At 37.8% G+C, this 24,912-nt stretch overlaps 1 protein-coding gene across 2 annotated transcripts in view; it reads left to right on the forward strand.

The window, feature by feature from the left end:
* The window catches only part of LOC126374377 (G-protein coupled receptor dmsr-1-like), a 79,487-nt gene extending 59,760 nt beyond the window's left edge, over positions 1 to 19,727 (forward strand). For both annotated transcript variants that reach the window (XM_050020995.1, XM_050020993.1), the window contains exons 5-7: positions 2,835 to 2,937; positions 13,223 to 13,595; positions 18,999 to 19,727. In XM_050020995.1, the coding sequence (XP_049876952.1) occupies positions 2,835 to 2,937; positions 13,223 to 13,595; positions 18,999 to 19,222 (700 nt within the window). In that variant the 3' untranslated portion in view covers positions 19,223 to 19,727. The remainder of the gene's footprint in view (positions 1 to 2,834; positions 2,938 to 13,222; positions 13,596 to 18,998) is intronic.
* Positions 19,728 to 24,912: the final 5,185 nt, after the last annotated feature.

Below are 24,912 nucleotides of genomic sequence, written 5' to 3' on the forward strand. Positions count from 1 at the left end.
GTGAGTACAACGCTCAAACACTGGACCACGGAGGCAGTTTACAACAATGATTGATTGATTACCTTACTTATTAATTTTGGGACTCTATGGGTCATAATTAGGTCACCATGGTTACCAATAAAATGTATGTAGGTATGTATTTGACACAGTTTCCTTCGTAGCTATGAATCAAGCCTTATAATTTCCGTTTGCGATTCTTCCTTCTACGCCATAACATAATTTTTCATTTCCTAATTAACAAAACACCCGTGATTGTTATACAAACGAAACAGCGTTGTATGTATACATACAACTCATCTATCATTCTCAGACTGAAGTATTACACAGTATTACATTGTCTAAATAAAATATGATCAGCGTTGCTTGAATGATTATTTATTGCCATAGCACTACGTGGTATGAAAAAAATGCATACTTTTTAGCTAATGTTATTTTTTTATTTTTGTTTTTAAATAGGATTACTCTTGACACTATTATACCTCTATAACAAAACTTAACATAAACTCACGACTCTTCTTATCGTGTGGGTTGTGAGGTGGAATACCAACCTCATCAACCCTGGTGTCAGGTTAAGAGCCTTTGGCGGCTTAATAAGGTACCTCTGAAACAACCATCATTGTATATATTTCACCACCTATCACATTGGTCTAATAGTAACCTCGGTGAGGTGTGGGTATTTAGTTACGTTAAGTACATCTGACTACCCCAGTTGGGATATAGTCGTGAGCTTATATTTAGTGTTTATATTTATGTAATTATGCGCGCAGTATTTAGGATAGAACGATGTACCAAAATAATGTTTTTTTTTTATCTACGGCCGTCGCAATATTACTAAATATCGAAGATAATTCTGTAAATCTCTATTGGCGCCAGTTTAAAATCACTTTTATAGCATGTGGCTATGATGGGTAATTGTCTTTACTTTAATGTAAAAATGATCATGTATTTACGCTCTATCTTAATTCTGATAGACAGATCAGATCCAAGAGACGGCGTCTGAAATATAATTTCAAATAATGTTGGATGGATTTTTTTTTCAGATTCTCTATGATATATTTTTCTCTCCACTTCAGTTACTGAGCGAAATAATAGGACAGTTGACAAACGAGTATAAAAATTTAGAAGCTTTTCGTAAATACACATAAATTGATAAGTAGTCAAAATAGAATAGAATTCTTTGAAGAATTAGTTGCAGTAAACCGAATCAGGAAACTCTTCTTCTTCTTTTAATCCTTTAATTCCCTGTTGGGATGTAAGGTTCGAATAACAGATCTCTACTCCTCCCGATCTTTTGCAGCGTCTGCAGCTTGCTTCTTATGACATGCCGAAATTTTTAATTCCCGGCCAACCTAGCGTCGCTAGGTCTCTTTACGCCGCCCCCGTTTGCGTTTTCCACGCGCGCACCAGGTCAGAGCTCGAGACGGGTGTTCCATAGGTCTTCTAAGGACATGACCAATTCTCCGCCATTATATCAGCAAATTATTTTCTTAAAAAGAAATGGCAATAGGAACTCATGACACCCTATATTGCTAGCGCCAGCCATACAAGCTACAAATACGGTTTTGCTAGAACAGGACGGCATTCTCCACCACTGAACCATTAATATCCTCTGGGATTAGATGAGATGTGGAAAAAGATTTTCAGATCTAACTTCAGAAGGTTCACGTAAGGTAAACTAACAAAAAAAATCAATCGACTAGGTACCCTATTTGCTTGAGGTAAATGTTTAAAAATGAGTATAAATTTTCCTTTCACTTAAGGTGATAAGGGATGGTATGTAAGTCGTCGAATGTGTTTTAGTTATTTATTATGTAGGTTTTCCTCGCCTTATGATTGTGTGGAAGAAATCTCTTTAAGCGATAAGACTGCCATTTGCCATGTACTTAATTAAAAGTCTTTTGTAAATATTTCCTTTTGTTTTGGTGCGATAAAGTATATTTGCATTTGTAATTGTTTTCATCAAGAGCGGTGCTATTAATTGTTTTAAATATTAAATAAAGAAACAATACAAAAATTACTTGCAAACACTTGTTGCATGTTTAATAAATGATTATTGTTATTGTACTTACATAATATACTATGCGTTACAAAGTGGGTAACACCATTAGTATATTTCGTAGTAAGTAAATGTAATAACGACAAACACAGAGAAGAACCTAAGTGCAAAATTATAATGAATAAATAGAACTGCTATAGGTTCTTTACTAAATAGTCTAACATACGTAGGAAGGCTATTTATGTTAAATTAATGTTTGTGATAATTATTCTATTCCTGTAGACACCATCTAATTTTATTTTAAATTATATCTGTCATTTTCTTATCCGCCGAAAAGGAAAGGTACGTGTGATTGACAGCTGTTAATTTTAAAATGAATGAGTGAATGAATTACCCGTGCCAAATAGGTATCTAATAGGTATCGCTGGTATGCAACCCGTTTGACGTGTGCTGTCAATATAATTCTATCGGGTTGACCAATGTAAAATTTTTAGAGGGTTGCCATTTCTGTCTAAAACTGACGTGTGTTCCATAAATTGTATTATCGTCCATTTCCTTTCCAACGGATAAGAAAGTGACTGGTAAAACTTATAATAAAATTAGATGATGTGTACAGGAATTTGTACCAATATTTGTTTTAATTAAAACACATAATAACGGGTTCTTACCGCGTTTAAAGTAGGGATATGAGACTCCCGATATTTCGACACCGTTGCAAGTGCCATGATCACGGGATGACGGGTTTATATCCCTACTTTAAACGCGGTAAGAACCCGTTATTATGTGTTTTAATTATGATAATAACCGCGTAAACTTAAAACAATATTTGTTTTGCCAGGTATCCGTCCCATAGCCCCGCGCTGTGCACAGATAGACGTTGCTCCCTCGCCATCCTGAGCAGCTTCGTTCTACCGCCAATACTCTGCATACCTTCATATTTCGTAAGTACATTTTGTTACAACAAACAACTATTAGCGTTGGACGTTATTTATTCCAAATTAGTATTATACGTACGATAAGGTGCAAAAGTCCAATCAGTTTCTTGCAAAGTATTTTATAAATTAACTGGATGCACTTAAGCCCTCCTGGTTACATGTCGTTTCTGTAACAGACCAAAAACACCCACAAAAACATAGATTTTATAATTATGACCACTAATGATTCATAATTTCAACATGTGCTCTTTGATTGTACATACAAGTCGAAATGCCCACTGAACAATATAAGTGAATATCTTACCGCCTTATTCTGATACGTCAGACACTTACACAATTGCATAAGAGGTATAGTATCGTAATAAGTGGAAATCCGTGCTTTCTGGTTACCCTAACAAGGAAATAGGCGTGATTTTATACATGTATGTAAGGTCAAACACTGATTATTTCTCACCGATGGTGGCGCCACAAGCGTACGAGAAGAGTATTTTATACAAATTGAAAATAGAATTGCTAACAATTTTAAATAAATAGATATTCGTTAAAAAAACTACTCTCTCAAGTGTCGAATGAATTCGAATTTTGCTTACCTTATTCAACTATGTGCCTATAGAGTTAGTAATAATGAAACTACACACATTCATCATCACCAGCCCATTAACGTCCCCACTGCTGGGGCACGGGCCTTCCCTATGGATGGATAGGGAGATCGGGCCTTAAACCACCACGCGGGCCCAGTGCGGATTGGTGGTTATTAACGACTGCTAATGCAGCCGGGACCAACGGCTTAACGTGCCTTCCGAAGCACGGAGGAGCTCGAGATGAAAACTTTTTTTTGTGGTCACCCATCCTATCCGAAACCGGCCTTTGCGAAAGTTGCTTAACTTCAACAATCGCAGACCGAGCGCGTTTACCGCTGCGCCACCGAGCTCCTCAATTATCACATCGATACACAACACACATTATCACATCGATATAAAACTATTGTTGATCATGGGACACCCAGAACAACAAGAGTCACTTGAAGTAATGTTTCAGTCATTTTTAGTATTAACAATTAACAACAGCCTCTGTGGTCCAGTGGTTGAGCGTTGTACTCACGGTCCGGAGGCCCGGGTTCGAATCCCGGTGGGGAGATATCACAATAATCACTTTGTGGTCCCTAATTTGGTTAGGACATTACCGGCCGATCATCTGATTGTCCGAAAGTAAGATGGTCCGTGCTTCGGAAGGCACGTTACGCCGTTGGTCCCGGTTACTACTTAATGATGTAAGTGCGTAATCGTTACATGAGCCATGTCAGGGGCTAACACCAGGGTTGATGAGGCTGGTATTCCACCTCACAACCCACACGAAAGAAGGAAAAAGAAGAAGTATTAACATTACCTAAAAAATGTAGGTCGGATTTTTTTTTATTGTTTCTAGACTACTAGTGGATACATCTATTTTGTATGTAAATATCCCAGTTAGTGAGTCCAAAATGAGGAAGGAATGACGAAGGACATTTTTAAATGGAGTGTCAGAACCGACTCCATTATACATAAGAAATGACTTGTTGAAACTTTGCGATCAGGGAGAGTTTGTAAAGTAAGTTATGTACTTATGTCTTATTCATTCAAAATTAGTTCGTTCGTTTCGAAAAACAATTTGACCTGATGGATGGTGATGCGAACGTATACAGACGAACTACGTACTTTTTTTTGTTATTTTTTGACGTGGCTTACTTTAGATTTGCCGTAAGGCATTAAGTACTTGGCCAGGCCAATGGAGAGCGCTGCGGGCTCTCACCCGCTAGACGAACGATCGCCGGCAAAGATGATCATACTACATCGCACCCAAATTATTATAAAATGTACTTGCTACTTGTAATGCCAGTGGTGCCATTGTTTTTTATTATCATATATGAAGGAAAGAGAGGAAGGGGAAGACCAAGAAGAGCTTACATGGAACAGATTAAAGAAAAGGTTAACGTCGTGTCTTATAGGGAAGTCAAGGAATTGGCCTTTGATAGACTGGAATGGAAAATGCTACACCGACAAGAGCGTGGCTCTTAAATTGATGATGATGATATGAATCACGCCTGTAGCCTCTCCTGGGGCGAGCAGAGCCGTTGTCAGATATAATGCTTAAGTAGTGTTTCAAATATGTAAAATTTATTACATGCATTTTTTATTATCGTGGATTTTATGTATCATAAACTCACGCCTATTTCCCACCGGGGTAAGCAGAGACTATAGAATTCCATTTGCTTCGATCCTGACACACTTCTCTTGCTTCTTGGCGGGAAATAGGCGTGAGTTTATGTATGTATGTATGTATGTTTTATGTATCATTATGTAAGTAGTAGTAATCCTGACTATCTAGTTCATATCTGATAAGAGATTTTTACATCTGACTTGACAAGACTATACTACAGAACGCCTATTTATTTACCTACTCTTAGTTCAGCAGAAGGAAATAATAGCCATTTGTTCAATAAACACAACATTGCTTTAAATGTGATGTTGTTCATCGATATGACTTAGGTCATGGCCATACGATCGACCAAAAGCTTAAAGTACTGCGGTTAATTGTGTCATGTGATACATTAGTGTAAACAAGACAATTATTGGATTAGGCCACTCGATTCGAACTGGCTAAACAATTTAGAAATAATCGTTCCCGCATGCGGCAATGGAGCAACGCAGTGGAGTTATTACACTCTATTTATTGACAAACTGCGCCCTGTGTCCAATTTCCAGAACTATGTCGTTGAACAGGCCGGATTTAACCCCTTAGAATTTCTATCTCTGCTAGACATGAAATAAAGACAGAAACATACTTCGTTGAACTGCTTCAATCATAAAATAACATATAAACAGCCTATATACGTCCCACTGCTGTGCACAGGTCTCCCCTCAATCAACCGGAGGGGGTATGCAGCATACTCCACCACGCTGCTCCACTGCGGGTTGGTGGAGGTGTTTTTACAGCTAATAGCCGGGACCAACGCTTAACGTGCCCACCGAAGCACGGAATCATCTTACTTTTTCATACAATCAGGTAATTCAAGCCTGAAAAGTCCTTACCAAACAAAGGACAGTCTAACAAAGTGATTTCGACAATGTTCCCATCGGGAATCGAACCCGGACCTCCAATCGTGAGCTTAACGCTCTAACACTAGACCACAGAGGCTGTTAGGCTGTGCTGCTTCAATTATTTCCGGAAAATCGTAATAATAGACTAGTTGTGTTCATTCTGACAGCTTTGCATGTACGCTCATATTACTGGAGGGATAAAATGGCCACATCAAAGCAATTCATCTAAGAAAGCAATGTTGCATTTTGACATTTGCGCATATAAAAGTAAGTGCGCAATGTAAACAAATGTCAAATAGCAATATTGCTTTCTTAGATGGATTGCTTCGATGTGGCCGTTTTAACCACCCTGTACTAGTCACAAGGATAGTGAAGTTGCAAACGATTACGAAACACAAGATTGGCATGTCACCCTTATGTCAATCCCGTACACATTTTTATCACTGTTACTGTCACTTTTGTAAGAGCCGTGGTAGCCGAGTTGGTAGAACGCTTGCCTCTCACTTTGAGGTCGCAGGTTCGAATCCAGCACAGACCTAAACCAATGATTGTCGAATTTGTTTTCGAATTCATGTTTGGATCATAAATGATTATCACGTGCTCAGCGGTGAAGGAAAACATCGTGAGGAAACCCACAGTCCCGAGAAACGCATTTCGGAAGTATGTGACCTAAGCTGTATTGGGCTGGTTTTCCCTTCGCGGGTTGGAAAGTCAGACAGGCAGTAGCTTGTGTAGAAAATCCGGACCTGGTAAACGGGGGGAGATGATGGTGACTGTCGCTTTTCGAAATCGTTTGTAACTTGGCTGTCCCCGTGTAGTGAACAATGCGCGTGACCATAAATCCTAGTAGAAAATATATGTTTGTGAACGGCACGTAAAATTCTCCGAGCGAAGTCCGATGATGTGTGATTGATAACAACAACTTCAACTTTATGGTTGTATGGTTGATAACAAGAAAAAAAGTAATACTTCGCCGCTGTCAGGTAGGATTACTCTCAAGGGAAGACAATATATAGAAAATCTTAAAAGATCCACTTCGAAAATTCTGTACGCGTTACATACCTACTACAATCTATTACACTATTCCTTCAACCAAAAACGGTCACATATCAAAGCCACGCACTTATATACATAGAGCAAGTTTAAATTTCTTTCGGAATGGATAAATAATTCGAAGTATTTTTCGCTAACACGTGCTTTACCGAAGTCTTTGAAATTATTCTTTGTTTCCACGCTGAGAGCGAATAAGAAATATTTAACTGTTCATTAATTATTTTGTTCTAGTATGTAGTCAAAACCGCCAGAGGGTTTGTGTCCTTGTCATTGCTCTAAGGACTTAAGATGTCTGAAAATAAACATTTTTTTTTTATTGCGATGGGGTGATCCTGTTACCATACGGTTCATCATAGTGCTAATGATGTAAAATCATTATTATCATCAGGACTTTGAATCAAAAGTAGCTGCAAGTTGTCTGCAGTTCGTAGGAGCCTTACTGCGCCAATGCTCTAAAACCAACACTACTTAACTTTGGAAATGGTTATAAAAGGTTTCCAAGCTCGAAATCCTGAGCTGAGCTTATAACATAATGTTGGTAGCTTAGTGGGTACTTGAACTCCCCTGAGGTATTAATAATAATGATGTTAAAAATACGTACTGTAATTGGTTATATGCCTATAGGACGTAATTGAAAAAGACAGATTTTATTGTTATATTTCTGCTATGTATTTTTATTAATTTTGTTCAAAGATTTTTATTAAATGTAAAATTAATAAAATTGGCAATAAAAGTAGCAAGTAGGTACTTGTTTCCTATAATAGATGTATCAAATATTCCAAAAATTGTACTAGAACGGACTCGGAAAGTCCATTAAGTATAGTATTTAATATTAATATTATATTTCAACTTGATATTAAAAAATAAAAGTGCCTAATAAAATAACTCAATCTTTAGGTATATAGTACGTTTCAGGAATTTTCTAGGACAGGAATCTAAGTATCGGCCTTTAGAATGTCCTTGAGGACCATTTGAGTAAATTGTTTACGGTCACGCCAGGTATCTCTAATCTATCACTTGGGAAACGAATGCTTTCTGCCTGGGGACAATTTGTCAAACCACCAGATACTAATGGTTTTGGTCAAGATATAAACGATTAAGACGTTCCGAAGTTGGCATTAGGGTCAACTGATAGACAGCTAGGACCTTAATATTGTATTCTACTCACGAAATCGAATAATTTATCACTAATTGTCAGTTTGAGGGCTTACTGGATTTCGAATGGAATTAGATATGGCGAGATTTGTATTTCGCTTTGACACATAAATACTTTATAGACACAAAAGTTACGGTGGTTTGAGTCTAAATAACGATGTAGTTCTAGTAGACAATTGTGCAAAGTAAAACCAGTCTAGAACACTAAATCGATTGGTTAAGGAAAAGGCAGTAGGACACTTGGCAGATTGATGCGAATAGTAGGTACTTACAACTACCCGAACCCTTCTCCTGAAATGGCGACCTTTTCTTTAGGCTTTCGTAATCGCATTGAGACCAAGGCTTAAAAAGGTTAAGGTAAAAAGGGTAAAGTATTTACAAATAGTTAAAGATATGGTGCCGTTCTTCTGTGGATTACCCACCTTAGCAACCCTGGTGTCAGGATTAATATTGAGCTGCCAATAGCCCCTGACGTAAATGGCTCATGTATCGACTATTTACTCAGCAAATATTAACCAGGACCAAGGGCTAAATGTGACTTTCGAACCACTGATCTAACCAAACTAGCGATCACAAAGTGATTTTTGTGATATAGAAGTTGATATTTTAAAAGACGATAGGAGGGAGAATATCAGATACTTTGATGCATTGTGGCCAAGAACCTATTATAGTATCTATTCTCAAATCAGGGCTTGAAAAGGTTACGGTAAACAAGCGTTCGTGGTTACCGTACTGTTATCACACCAGCGTAAAATTACAATAACGAACATTAGTATTATGTTATTAGTGATGACCCTGGGATATCTAGAGCCCAGCGCTCAATCACTGGACTTCTGAGGAGATTATGATGTACCGACCGGTACCATTACAGTACCAATTTTCTATTGGTCCGTAAAATCGTTACTCTAATTTTACGTCGGTGTGATAGCAGTAGCGTAACATCAAACGTTTGTTTACCGTAACCTTTTCAAGCCTTGTTTTGATAATATACACTACAAACGGTTCTTGGCCACAATGCATCAAAGTACCCCTCGTATCGTCTTTTGAAATATCAACTACTAAGTACTTCAATGGTTACTAAGGTTACTATGTTGTTGTGGTCGAAACTGCGTCGCTTAGGTTGAGCAAATTATTATTTTACTAAATGTGAATTAGACATGGTGTCAGTGAAATCGTAGCGAAAACTTTGAGGGCTGATTCAGACTATGATTCTGAGTTGATATCAAGTGAAATTTTCCGTCGAAAAAGTATAGCCCTGAAATAAATTGAAAAAAAAAAACACTAAAATTTTCATGAATTTTCCAACAGTAAATTCCACTTGATATCAACTCAGAATCATGGTCTGAATTAACCCCCTCAATATTCGTTTCGATGTCTCTAACACGCTGTTTACCTATAACATCTGTATTAGTATATAGTATAGATAAAATAACAATATGAGGTTATTAAAGTATTAATTTAATATCTACATAATAATAGTATATAATAATAAAATAATAATAGTCCATAATAACATTGTCTTCTAAAGTAAGACTTCCTGAACATGACTTATTTATATCATATACATCTATATCTATTTTCCTCTTATCTGGTAAATTAAAGGGATAAATCATGGGTTTTTCTTAGTCGACCCGAATTTTGTAGAGATTATGTATTTCAGGAATTTGTAATATCCCTCCAAGGGAAAACATTTGCATAAGGCCTCCTTTCTCTTCCGAAAACGTGTACTAACCTAAAATCAGTGTTCGTCGACGTAAGTTTATGAAGTGCCAACCCCCATTATACGAGTAAATAACAGTTCTACTGAAGATTAATGTCTAGCAGTGTTTGATCAATATTGAATTACACGTTATTCCAGTCTGTTTGCCTTGACAATATTAGTTCGCTGATTCATAAATAAAGACTGGTTTACCAGTGAGAATATTTTATTTTATTCTTTTATTTTAGAATATCTACATAATTTATTTACAACTTTGAATCAAGAAAAAGACAAATATTAACGACAGCCTCCTTGGCCATCTTAGGTTTTTTAAATCAGCTTATAATGTTTTGCTTCCTCGATCTTTTCATTTCGTGCATTCTCAACAAACATCATCAGCAATGAACGGCGGCATGCTTCACATGCCAAAGTCAGTTAACAGGCGACTTGCGGACTCGTGTAATTTAGTACGTAGGGTCATCATCATCAGCCGTACGACGCCCACTGCTGGTCATAGGCCTCCCCCAAGGATCTCCACCATGTAGCGGGCCTACCCACTGAGCGTCGTCCGACACGCGGCCGCCACTCCAGAACCCTTCCGCCCCAGCGGCCATCGGTTCTCCTCGCCATGTGTACTTAGGGTATATCTTCTTTATTTCTATGATCTGTGGTAGAGCCTTTATACATTTATACTTTTGCATCGATGCAAATGCGTGTTTGATAGCACACCAGCACCTATAGTAGTTAATAGACGGGGAAGGAACACGCATGCATTATCTCGCGAGATCTCCTCTATTTTTTTTGGAATCTATCCCGAAGCATAATATGACGAGGATCATTCAAGATTGACGGGATTGGGCGAATCTCCTTGAGTTATAGTCTTTGTTTTGATTATGCTGGTTTCCAAAGAAAACTCAATTTGTTAGTTAGTAATATTGAAGAATAAAGGATTTTGTTTTCTTTCACAGACACTATAAACAAAACAATAGTAATTTTCTTATGAACTAGAGGAGATTTCGAAAATTTCTATAACTCAAATTTGCGATCTCGATTTGGGATTGCCTTCCTTAATAGTTACTGCTTCGTCGACAGTATCACTACTTTTAGTAGCGTGTGTAAAGGACCCAAGCGTCTCAATAGATTCAAACTAATTACATTGCCCTGTGAATAAATTTGAATTCTAATGATAAAGGAACATTTTAAATCAAGTTCGTCACCGATACCAATTGACTACTGGACAGTTGTAACAATAAAATATGAAATATGTCGTATATTATGGTAGTTTATCGTTTAACGAAATATATTAAAATATTTTATTTTTACAAAATAAGAATGCATTTTTTTATCTGTATATTACAAGACCCGACACACGGGCGGCCATGATAGAGCTTCGTGTGACGTCACATTTTACAAAATAAACAAAATGTATCTGTCAGATTTCAAGTTATACTGTTTGACAGTTTCTTTGTTTGTTGAAATGTGACGTCACTGGGCGAAATGACACGTGACCAACCGTTTTCACGCGAAATTTAAAATATTTTAAAAAGAAGCATCTGCATTTTTTTTTAATACTTATCCGAAAACTGACAGGTAGCCAATTGGTGCAGGGCGGAGTGTCCGTTCTATGCATAGTATATTAGTCTATATTCTATGCCTGAAGATTTGACAGGTTTGGCTTTTAACAGTAGCGAATGCATAAACTTCTTTCATCCTAAGGTCGCTTGACAGAAATTGCTATTTAGCAATAAGGTCGCCTATTGTGCTTATTTTTATTCGTATGTTTATGTCGTTGTGAAATAAAGTATTATTGATTGATTGACTGATTCATTGAAGCGACTGCTTTTTCTGTCAATCAAGTATTGCATTGGTTAATCTGTATCAGTCAGGCCATCCGACCATGATGGGACATAAACTTCCGCGGCTCAGGATTAAATGCTTAGCTCCTCTCGTGTTCCCGTCTCAAGTAGTTACAGTTAATTGCAAACACAAACTGGCGAGTAATGACAGATTTAATTAAAAAGTGATTCTTGAGCTGTAACAGGTTTAAATTGAATCCTATGTATCTAACCAAGTAAAATCAACTTTATCTCTAACCCATTGATCTGTTTTTACCTCGTGTAAAGAATGCAAAAGGAATTGGGTCGTGTACTAGGTTCAAGATAAATTATGAAATTCTGATTACTAAATAAAAACAGTTCTAGAATTAACGAAAAACATTTTCTTTTTTCTATTTAAATTATTTATGAATTTTAATCAAGAAAAACGCAATAATAAATCCGACAACCAGCCCAGCAGCAGCAGCCCAGCAGTGGGATCGCATAGGCTAAATAAGATAAGATAAGAAATCCGACAAATTATTACGTTTTTCTATGACGTCGTTGGTATTTCATACAAATTCCATAGTAATTTTGTGTTTTGACGTTTAGTAAAAAGTATCTGATTTGACTAGTTGGAAACTACTCTATTAGTATAATATATTATGTAATCAAAGATTTTTATTCTGCAGTTGTAGGTGTTTGTGTCTTGAATGTGTTTATGTAGTTGTACTGACTACTGCTGAAAGCCATCCGCATGCTGACAGCACTTCGCCCTTCCGCTGATATATTCATAGTCATACATACATTTGAAATAGATGCCGGAGAATCTTTTCCCCACGACAAAGTTATTTGTAGCGCTTAAATATCAGTTGGAAATTTCTAAAGGATAATGAGATGCTATCAATTCATGGCTCGACTGCGAATTACTTCATACAAATCAAGCGACACTTGCAAATTGCCAAAGGAGGGATCAAAGACTGGCACTCTTTCATCTATGACAACAAGGGTGCACGATTCTATTATATAATCTTTATCGTTTATTCTTTTTTTATTCCGAGGTCCAATTATCTAATCAGGAAAGTATTGACGAGTCCGGATTTCTACAGAAGCGTTCGCTAATATGGCCTTGTGAACGCAAAGGGAAATCATCACAATTGCAGGTTATGTAACGACTGCGTACTTATTTCATTCTTGATCGAGTTGTTATGTAAAATCGCTTTTAAATTGGAAAAATACAATAGTGTACCTTTCAGAAAGCGATTCCGTTCAAGGAAGACACTAATACTTTCATCATCATCAGCCGTACGACGGCCACTGCTGGACATAGGCGTCCTCCAAGGATCTCCACGATGATCGGTCCTGCGCTGCCCGCATCCAGCGGCTTCTTGCGACCTTCACCAGATCATCGGTCCACCTAACACTTTATCTATCTTATTCTTTATTTATCTTTATCTTTGACTAATACTTTATTTACTGTTATAATTTTCCAGGTATTCACAATCCACAAAGAGTTCACAGTTGACCGGAGGAAGGTGTACTTCGTTGACTCGGACTACGAAGGCAGTTTATACCAGATCAACTTCTGGGTCCACGCAGTCCTTATCAAGCTTCTGCCCTGTTTTATACTGACAGTCATCAGTGCTTGGTTGATCCGGGCGTTATATAGAGCTAACAGCAGGAAGAAAGCCTTGAAGGGATACAGTGCATGTCACACTGATACTGTTGTCAATGGTAACGGGAATGTGTTCACGAGGAAATCGACGAAGCGGTCAAAGGCGGAGAGAAGAACGGACAGGACAACGAGGATGTTGCTTGCTGTTCTTCTTTTGTTTCTTCTGACGGAATTCCCTCAAGGTATACTCGGTAAGTAACTTAATATTGTTTTATTTGTGATATTCGTTGAGCATTACATAATTAGGGGGCGAATTCTGGCACAAATCTTGGAAGCAACGTGATATCAATTATCTATGATCTAAACATGAATTCTCACAAAAGCCACCATAATTATTTTGTTCTAAGATATGTTCCTGCCGTCACTGCCGCCTGTACTACTCATGTCTCTTTTGTTTGAAATATTGTATTTCTTTGTGTTTGCTATATTGAGCTACCCTTGTGATGAATTTTCCTACTCTATTAGGCGGATTAGGTCAGTATGTAAGAAAACCTCTATTCACTTGGGAAGTGTCCCAGATTAACTTGTGTAATACGCAGAACAAACCTGACCTTTCCGGTCAAGTAGTGAATGCAAATGTGAGGCAAATCTACGACAAAAAGAAAGAGTAGGTAGGTACGAGTATCCCATTAGGATTACGGTCGTGTATATGTATATATGTAACTTTTTTGTTTCTTTTTTTTATGTATATAGTACATAAACTTTCCTTCCGGAGCAAACACTAAATAATAATCCCATTTGTTTCGATCCTGACGCCCCTGTGACATTTAGAATAAAAAATAAAATGTTTATTTCTATGCCCCTTTTCCTTAACAGCCTCCGTGGTCTAGTGGTTAGAGCGTTAGGCTCACGATCTGGAGGTCCGGGTTCGATTCCCGATGGGGACATTGTCGAAATCACTTTGTGAGACTGTCCTTTGTTTGGTAAGGACTTTTCAGGCTTGAATCACCTGATTGTCCGAAAAAGTAAGATGATTCCGTGTTTCGGAGGGCACGTTAAGCCGTTGGTCCCGGCTATTAGCCGTAAAAACACCTCCACCAACCCGCAGTGGAGCAGCGTGATGGAGTATGCTGCATACCCCCTCCGGTAGATTGAGGGGAGGCCTGTGCCCAGCAGTGGGACGTATATAGGCTGTTTATGTTATGTTATGCCCCTTTTCCATCGTTTATTTTAAAAGCGTGTCTGTCATAATTTTACGGTTTTGTAATAATCCTGGATTTCCCTTCGAGTGTCGAGGGCAGAAAGAGTGCCTGAAGTGACAGTCCCTTCTGTAGAAACCGGATCTGTCAAATGTTCATTTAGTAAATGGACCTCTAGCAAGATCATCATCATCCTCCTGCCCTTATCCCACTCTAAGTGGGGTCGGCACAACATGTATTCCTCTTCCATTCATTTCTGTCAGTCGTCATCTCAGTACTCATCATTCACACACATATCCAGAAGGATTTTGACTTTGAAGGATTTGGAGTTTGACTTCGATAGCTAAAGAGAGAAAATTGGACTGACCTGAAGCTCCTCTGCTAGATTTCTCCACAGTCTCGTTCACCACAGGCAGTGTATATAGTCCTTGTGTGTAAGATTGCACTTGTCTTGTGTCGAAAAGTTAGAGTAATTGAGCACTTTTGGGAAATAGAAAAGCCAAGAAGGCGTGTGAGCTCGTTGAGCCGTTGTGATTCGACTTGAAAAGTCTTGAGAATGTAATGAGAGAGAGACGTAGTTCAGTCTCTTCACGTTGGCAGCACTGTCGTGTGCGTTTCATTAGTGCACTTTGCTAAGCGTTTTGATCATATCCAAAATTCAAATTAGCTATCGATTTGGATGAATAGAAATACATAAATAACCAGTTGGTAAAGAATTACACAATCCATCCACACTTTCTTGGGTCATCCCCTACCCCTATATCCATCCAAATTCATACTCATAACTAAAATGGCGTTTATATTTTGTTAAATGGTTACGGACTTATATAATTAATAATTTGACAACTTACGAGTAATATTCATTAATTCATCGAATGTAATTTCATTAAACATTGCGCATTTTAAAGTGAAAATTATTGAACGCTGTCAATTAAACTCTGTAATTTTGATATTGGTTATCAATTTTATGATAGCGATACATACATACATAAATTCACGCCCGTAATCCCTGATAGGGTGGGCAGACCGACAAGTAAATAAAGGTAACTTGCAGCCACTGTTGAAACGACTTGGTAGAGTTTTATAGTTAAAATTATTACAAAGGCAAACATGTTCGCTGTTTGACCTTTTCAAGCTTTGAGAAGCTTAATAGTAAACGCAAAGGCACGTGAACTGTATATTTGGTGACAGTAGGTATTCTGGTATCTGTTCCATTGTGTTTTTTCTTTCAAGTTAGAGCAATAAATTTATCTCGTACAATTATTGTCTTCGCAATATGACTGTTTCGCGGAGATAAATCCAATATAATATATATTTATAGTAGTTTTTTGTTCAATTATTTTTAACTTCTTTTTCTATCGTATGTAGAAACCTCATCAACGCTGTCAGGGTTATTATTGAGCCGCCAAGGGCTTCTGACTTAACTCATGTAACGACTACGTAGGTAAGCAGTAACCGGGACCAATGGCTTCAACGTGCTACTGAAGTACGGATCACTGACTCACCTTTTTTTTGACGTGACTTATTGTAGATTTGCCGCAGATGGCATTAACTACTTGGCCGGACAAATGGGGTCTAACTATCGGGTAACAAATGGGTTTATTTTAGTTTTAGATGAAATTTTGTTAGCGACTTCGTTGATTTTTAGGTTTTTAGTTAAGTGGACGCAGTTCGCTGGAAAACGTGAAAGACGCAAAGATAAAGTGGAGGTCTTTGCCCCGCAGGTTAGCAATATTGGCTAGCAAAGAGGAAATTAAATCAGACAAGTCCAACTCGGACGGAATTTGAACCCGCAGCCCTTATCAAGCAAGGACGAGCGTGTTAACCATACACCACCGGGTACTCATCCTGTCCACGCGAATGTTTAGATTTTAGGTTTTTTTAAACACAATATTGGCTAGTAAGGATAAGTTAAAAATGTCTTATTAGCACGACACGACCTAATCGCGTGTTCGACATGTTCAGTTTTTTAGATTTATTTATTTACCTCGAATGGTAGTCACTACTTGGTTGGACAAGTTAGGAGCGCTGTGGTCCGACAGGCTCAGCATCGTAATCAGGGCTTCTTTTCGATATTAAAATGTCTATAGTTCTAGGCCGCAAATAGAAGAGCGAGGCATCTTTAAGTGCGCTTCGGTAACTTACAGCATCATGTTATGTTTTGTGTGTGCCAAAAACTTTGAAAATTTTCAATGAAAAGCGGGTGTTCCATCTTTAAACAGGTGTACAAACTTGCAACTGCCGTCTATTCACCCCACTGGTTTATCACCGGCAGAAAATCTATATTCTCGTCTGGCATGTTATTAAATTTGCGACACCTGAGTCTGGTTACACTCAGGAAACTATAAGTATATCTTTAGAATCGATTCAGCGAATATTTCACTTAAGAATAATGCCTAACGTTACTATGCGCCATATTTTAACTGAATTTTCAATATTCAATATTTGCATACTATGATGGTGTACAAGTTGGTAAGTTTCATATAAGTTTCATATGTAACTTACCAACTCATCATAAACCCTTTCGGGCGCAACAAATAGAAGTTTAGTTAGGTAGTTATTTTCGTGGAAGATCGGTTTCACCACTTCAGAGCGCACCGTGTGGACAATCTATACAGGGTGTTAGTGACATCATAACGAAAACTTTGAGGGAGAGATATCAACTTAGAATCAAGCTCTGAATCTCTCCCCTCAGTATCAACTCAGTATTCGTTACGATGTCACTAACACCCCGTACAAGTACGAGTACATACAGGTAGCCATAGAAGTCATGGGTGTTAGGGACATCGTAACAAATACTGAGAGGGATGATGTAGCTCATTATTTTAAGTTAATATTAAGTCGAATTTTCCATCGCAAAAGTATAATAATTGAAAATAATTTCAAAAATCTAAATAACATGAATTTTGCGACTGAAAAATTCACTTGATATCAATTCAGAATCATGGCCTAAATCATCCCCCTCAGTATTCATTACGATGTCACTAACACCCTGTGTTATAATTTACCCTTTGCCAAAAAATACCAAGACACACATCATCATCATCATCAGCCGTACGACGCCCACTGCTGGGCATAGGCCTCCCCCAAGGATCTCCACGACGAACGGTCCCGCGCTACCCGCATCCAACGGCTTCCCGCGACCTTTACCAGATCGTCGGTCCACCTTGTAGCGGGCCTACCCACTGAGCGTCGTCCGACACGTGGTCGCCATTCCAGAACCCTTCCGCCCCAGCGGCCATCGGTTCTCCTCGCTATGTGTCCTGGCCACTGCCACTTCAGCTTTGCAATTCTCCGAGCTATGTCGGTGACTTTAGTTCTTTAGTTCTCCAAGACACACATCAACAGCAAAATATTTACAGTCACACTTGGTAATAAAACTGTAAGATTATGATGTAAAAATATCTCCATAGTCATCATACGTACATAGATAAGCTCACGGCTATATCCCAATTGGGGTAGTAACACGCACTCCTTTGCCGCATAGCTTTAATTAGCTGTAAGTGGATAAGAGGAAACCCCCCCACCACCCCCCCGGTTGATTGAGGGGAGCCTCAATCAACTGCTGCTGGGCACAGGCCTCCGCCTGTGCCCAGCAGTGGGACGTATATACGTAGGCAGTTTACGTATGTATGGATAAGAGGAACCAGGTAAATAGATCGGAAGAAAAGCTACCTAGTCGATAAATCGACGTTCATACGGCTTGTATGTTTTGGAGTCCGAAAATAGTTTACTGTGTCTCGTTTCTTAAACGATAAGAGTCTCCAACGTTTCGCTGAAATGTCCTTGATAATGTACGTTTTATAATTGTTCGGAATGTCTGCTTGTACTGTATTGAAAGAGAGCTGAACTCAAATTATTTAATAGCTTGAGTACCGGAACTTTGCACTTTGTGAATGAGAACTTAAAACAAATTAAAACTCTACAGAGAAAACTAATTGAGATAAAATACTTAAGTACTCAAATATTTCATCTTAATCAGTTTTATATAACACAATAACTATGTTGCTTTTGTTTGAGTAATAACTATACTTTCTTTAGGTTTGTTTTCAACAGTTTCACATGACAAGCATAGTAAATTAAAAAGCGTCTTTTTATCAATGTAAAAAGACGTTCGCTCGGAAATTTTATAAGTAGTTTGTAATTTTTTAAGCGTTTTATAAGTAAGCACCATATTTCTTGAATGTGAAACATTTCTTGAAAGCATGTATTTTTATAACATATATGTATCTAATAATACAGGTGCTGTTAAGACGGCTCCCGTAATCTACGATGCAGTCAATGAATTAATAGATTTTGTTTATTTATTGCAATAGCGTTGGTCTGTTTATCGCACTCATTATGCGAGTGCTTAAAAGTAGTCATAGAAAACGAAGGCTAATAATCTTCACGTCTCATGACAGTATAAAGTAATATTTACTACTTACTTAAGTATTTACTTTATTCCTTCCCCAGGTTTGCTGAGCGGTGTCCTCGGGCGATGCTTCTTCAAACGCTGCTACGATCTGTTCGGGGAGCTGATGGATGCTCTGGCCCTGCTGAACGGAGCCATCAACTTCGTGCTCTACTGCTCCATGTCGCGTCAGTTCCGCACCACCTTCGGGCAACTCATGAGGACCCGTTGTGCTTCGACTCCAAGAGCCAGTTCCCATACAGAGCTACAGACTACTTATGTATGATCGCGGAAGATCAAAAAAGTGAAGGTGTAAATTTGAGGATTGTGAGGATTGAACTGTTGGAAACTGAACTTAAAAAGTGAGGTTAGGTTAGGTTACTGTTTTTTAAGATAGCGAATTCCTAATATGACACACAAACACACACACACACACGACACACACACACAACACACGACACGACACGAGAGACACGAGACACGAGTTGGACACGAGTTGGACACGAGAGTTCATTCAGGGTGTATATAGTAAGAAAGATTACTAATGGTATCAAACTATCGGTGATTTAACAAATTATACGTACTTGTCCCAAATTTTAATTCAAAAAGTTTATGCAGGGTTAGGTCCTTTTCCTGAACGATGTGGCACAAAATGATCCACCAACCCGCATTGGAGCAGCGTGGTGGAGTATACTTCATACCCCCTCCGGTTGTTTGAGGAGAGGCCTGTGCCCAGCAGTGGGACGTATATATCGAAGGCTGTTTATGTTCAAGTATCGTAAGCCATTCAAGTCAAGCCATTCAAGTATCGTAATACTTGTAAGTATCTTTGGTACTTACAAGTATTACGATACTTGAATGGCTCCAGTTCATGTTCATGTACGTTCAAATAGACTTAGAAAGTGACCTAACTGTGTATCTCACTGCTTTGTAACCCGAACGTGTCGAATAAACAATTTATTCGACGTCTGCCTCCCATAGGTACTATTACTAATCGTACCGTTCAATGTTACCTTCCATATTGTATTACATTACAACGTACCGAACACAATTCTAACCTCAAGGGGTTAAATTGTATACGTTCTCGTAAAGCATAACAGTCTCTATGCTCCTTTGTATAATCGTTATTAATTATGCTACATTATATTACATTTACATATTACATTTGAGACAGATTAGTAAATTTATCCGTGGTAGCCCAGTTGGTTCTTGCCTCTCACTTTGAGGTCGCAGGTTCGAAGCCAGCACAGGCCTAAACCAATGTTTGGATCATAAATGATTATCACGTGTTCAGCGGCGAAGGAAAACCTCGTGAGGAAACCCACATTACCGAGATATGCATTTTCGGAGGTATGTGACCTAAGCTGTATTGGGTTGGTTTTCCCTTCGCGGATTGGAAGGTCAGACAGACAGTCGCTTCTGTAATAAAACCGGACCTGTCAAATCTTAAGGTTAGGTAAGCGTACCCTGTGAAAAACGGCATAATGTTAGGGAGATGATGATGTTTTTAGACAGATTACCATATCAATAAGTAGAAATTTTGAGGTAAGCGGAATATACCTGAACCACAGGTCAAAGAAACAAGGGAGATATGCCATCAGCACTAAATTAAAAAACCGCATGTCGCCCGTTCTGACTGCACCGTTAGTTGATTTACCTGCCGCTGTTCATTGCGTAGTAACACAAGCGCTAGTTGTCGTATCGCGATACCAAAGAAACAATGCATGATGTGGAAAGGGTATAATACGATCGATGTCTCATATAATATACTGTTTCTGTGCATATATTGAGTACGTAATGTGAGTTGCCCTACGAGTTGCCTACAATTTACAGGTTCAATCTTTCCGCCTGTTAGCTACGACTTTTAATGTATTATTCAAACTAGCTTTCAACTTCGCTGCGTTACGGCTTTTTCAAATGCGTACGATATGAATAAGGATGTAGAACAAATATGAGATTGGTATTTTCGTTATTCTTCATAACAATAACAACAATACTAACAGAATAAAAATCAATAACAAAAAATAAATAAATAAACAACAGAAAAAAATATGAAAAAAAGATCACTACAGATTTCCGTTTGACTTTGTTGTTACAAAGCTTTCACTATTCCACAGCTGGGCCAACAATCCTGTTGATAGTGTGAAGATTTTTTAAGGTCCACTATACGAAAATTGGGTTTCCTTCGCGGGTTGGAAGGTCAAACAGAAAGTCGCTGCTGTAAAATCTGACCTGTCAAATCTTCTGGCTAAGTAAACGAACGCCATAAAAATGGAATAACACTTGGGAGATCATGATTTATACTGCTGATCGCCTTTTGTATATTTGTTTAATTTGTATTCCTGTGTTATATGTTCTTTTTGTGCAATAAGGAATTCTATATTGTACTGTAAACTATTAATAACTTTGCATAAACAGCCTCTAACAACTCTAACGTCCTTGCGTAGAAGACCCCTCATCAACCTAAGAGATGTGGAGCATACTTCACGCTACCCTGTTGCAATGAATAGCTAAGCAAAATCTTACATTGTTGAATTCTCGACTGCACTTCCGATATTGGATTTCTTGCATTTTCTAGAAGCAATTTCTCTTTAAGTTCCGAGGTGGACTCCAACTTGGATTTGAAGTTACTATGTTTACTATTATAAAATATGATCAGTGCTATTACTGATATATTAAAAAAATTATCTTATCAATTGTCAGAAAAGTTCACAACTTATTCGGTCTATTCGGAAACGTTTTGTCACGTACCTTGATAGATTAAAATTAATTTATACCTACTTATACACTCTCGACGGCGGTAATCAAGGGCACAACAGCAGTGGGGGCCGTAGTAAAATATTTAGAAATACATTTTTTTTTTCGATTAGCTGAAATATACGTAGTTTTCTTCTTAATTCAATCTTTTGAAAATGTTGTTTACAGCTAACCATTAAATGTATAAATTTTATGTGGCCGCTAAGAGGTCTAATTTACAGGGCAAGTGTGCCCAATCCAATTACTCCTCTATAGATCCAGGGTTGTTAGCATCTTGGCTGATTTCGGCGCGTACAATTGCAGTTACAAAGGGGACCTGTAATTTCATTGTTGATTTTATGGTTATAAACTGACGTGGTATCCATGCAGGCGTTATAAACAAACTTTATGATATGTATTTGTCCCGCTATTGGGCACTGCGTTTCCCACAAAAAAGTGATGAAGCATAGCAGCTGATCTACTGCAGATTGACGTAAAATTAGAGGTCAATAAAGATCTTTCAAAATGTTTTCCTTAGCGTTAGGTACAGCGTCGTTTATTGGACGCGGAATGAATTCGAATTTATTTAGCGCAGTCTTTAGAAAAGGGAGTTTACTTGAATTGAATTGATATACTAACACACGACCCACGTAAGTGTTGTTTGGATTTCGCAATCCTTGAACTTTTCACAAGGAAAACATACAAATCGGCACTTAATGTGGTGAAATAACTATAAATACGAGACGATAAAGGAAAGGGCAAGGTAGTTTCACCTACACCAATGCCAACACTATACGCGTAAGGATTTGTGTAGGGTATCTTTTTTAATGTTAAGACTTTCCATGTTTGTTGCATAACATACACACATATATATATTTCACTTACATATGTGGGTAAATTTGTGAAAGTGTGCAACTTCGGTGGTTGTTTTAACGATAAGTTAAATGCGCATCAGGATACTTTTATGTCTATAGAATCGAATGGACTATGAGGTTCCTATTTGTAGCATGCATTAGCAATATGTATTCATTCGTTCAACGTATTTTTATTTAAAATACTTTTATGAGATTACAAAATGCATATCTATCTCTATTGCGAATAAGAATAGAATAGAAAATCATTGGAAGATGAAATGAAAGAATGAAAAGAACATATTGTATAGGAATCTCACTTCTGTTGTACAATACCTACTATCTATACAATAAGTATTGTGATATGTTTTCACATAAGCTATTTTTGCATGAATGGAGCTAAAGATCTCTTACGAAATAGTATACTTTTACGTTACCCACTCGCGTAGGAAAATGTAATCGTCTCTCGCCTAGACCATTACAGTGTATTGAAATACTTCTTTAGTAGAGATTTCTGAAATGCGTATCATAAACTTTCTTTAGTAATAAATTAAAACCCAATAGACTAGTGCATTTCTTCGAGCAATGACGTCATAAATCGTCTGCATCAGACGTATAAGGCCAATGATGATGAATAGACTATAAGGGAAGGTCCTTACCAGTGCACGGGACTGCTACAAAAGATCTATGACACTCTTCTATGACAATACAAAAGTCTTAATAGAAAAGGGCATATTATGGTGAGTAGGTACTTTCTGTTATAACAGAAGACACTGTAATTATTATAATATTTACTAAACAAACAATATATTTACTGTTTTAATAACAAGTAGGTATGTGATCGTATTAAACTAACTGAAAGTACGATCTACTCTGAACCGGCGTGCGTGTATGAAACGTTAGATGAATGTGTAGGATGCAAGAGTGTGTCAGGAGTCAGGATCGAAGCAAATGGAATTCCATAGTCTCCTCTTACCCCGGTGAGAAATAGACGTGAGTTTATGTATGTATGAGATATTTGTTAAATCACCGTATTTATCTGCAAAACTACTAAGAAAGAAAGTCGGTGAAGAACTCTCGATGCTAGAGGTGATTATCAGAACAATTAATTATTAAGCATTATAGATTTTGATTGTTATTTACTAAATTTAATTAAGATATCTACTGGCAGTATTAACATTGGCAGCCGGAATATGGTTTACTTTTTTAAACCAAAACAGAAGTTTATATTTTTATTAATTTTAATTGTAAATATTTTTCTAAAAATAATTATTTATACTTAAAAATAATCATCGTATTGTTTGTTTTTTTGAAAGCATTATTATTGTAAGTTTATTTATAAATATTTTTTAAATTTAGATTATAAAACTGTACAAAACTGTAGATAAGAACGCAATTTGAAAACATACTATTACTTAATGTTAAAATAGTTTGTTACAATCCAGTGTGGGTGCAAGTTATTATTTGAGTAAGGAATTGTATCTCTGCCCACCCTTGTTTGTTATAATATTCGTTATGTCGTTATTCTCGATGCTACTTTTTAGGGAAAAAATGGGCAGTGGTTTTCCTCTTGCCTTCCGCGGTCCGCCCCGCAGTACTCTGTCTGGCGCGAGTAGAATGGCGCCCAGAGTAGTCTATTTCAAATCCATACCAGTACTCCTGTCCTCCGCCTCTGAATAGTACTGACAGTTACTGCTGCCCCAAGTCAGGTTCCAGGTTACAGTCCCTACAACTTGCCTCTTCATATAAGTAGTAGTTTCGCCTTGAAGTAGCATGGAGAATGCTACACCGATAAGAGCGTGGCTCTTCAATTAGTGATGATGTCATTTTTAATATTTTTACCTGTCAGTAGGTAGATAATATTAGGCTTCATCTTGTAAAGCTACTCTATTGTTGTAAATATTGTTAATAAAATATAATAATAAGTATGTGTTGTGTATTTTTGTTATTAAAGTTAAAATTATAATATATAATACACCTATAAATAAATATTGTTTATAATATATGTAGTTATATTTTTCTTTTACTCAGATAGGTACTGAGAGATTTTCAATAGTCTCTCATAACTTAAAACAATTATGGCAATCCTATTAGTGGTAAACAGAATACAATGAAATTCAAATCATCATCAGCCGTATGACGCCCACTGCTGGGCATAGGCCTCCCCCAAGGATCTCCACGACGATCGGTCCTGCGCTGCCCGCATCCAGCGGCTTCCCGCGACCTTCACCAGATCGTCGGTCCACCTTGTAGCGGGCCTACTCACTGAGCGTCGTCCGACACGTGGTCGCCACTCCAGAACCTTTCCGCCCCATCGGCCATCGGTTCTCCTCGCTATGTGTCCTGCCCACTGCCACTTCAGCTTTGCAATTCTTCGAGCTATGTCGGT

This window comes from Pectinophora gossypiella, chromosome 17 (genome assembly GCF_024362695.1).
Source record: "Pectinophora gossypiella chromosome 17, ilPecGoss1.1, whole genome shotgun sequence".
Classification (NCBI taxonomy): Eukaryota; Metazoa; Arthropoda; class Insecta; order Lepidoptera; family Gelechiidae; genus Pectinophora; species Pectinophora gossypiella.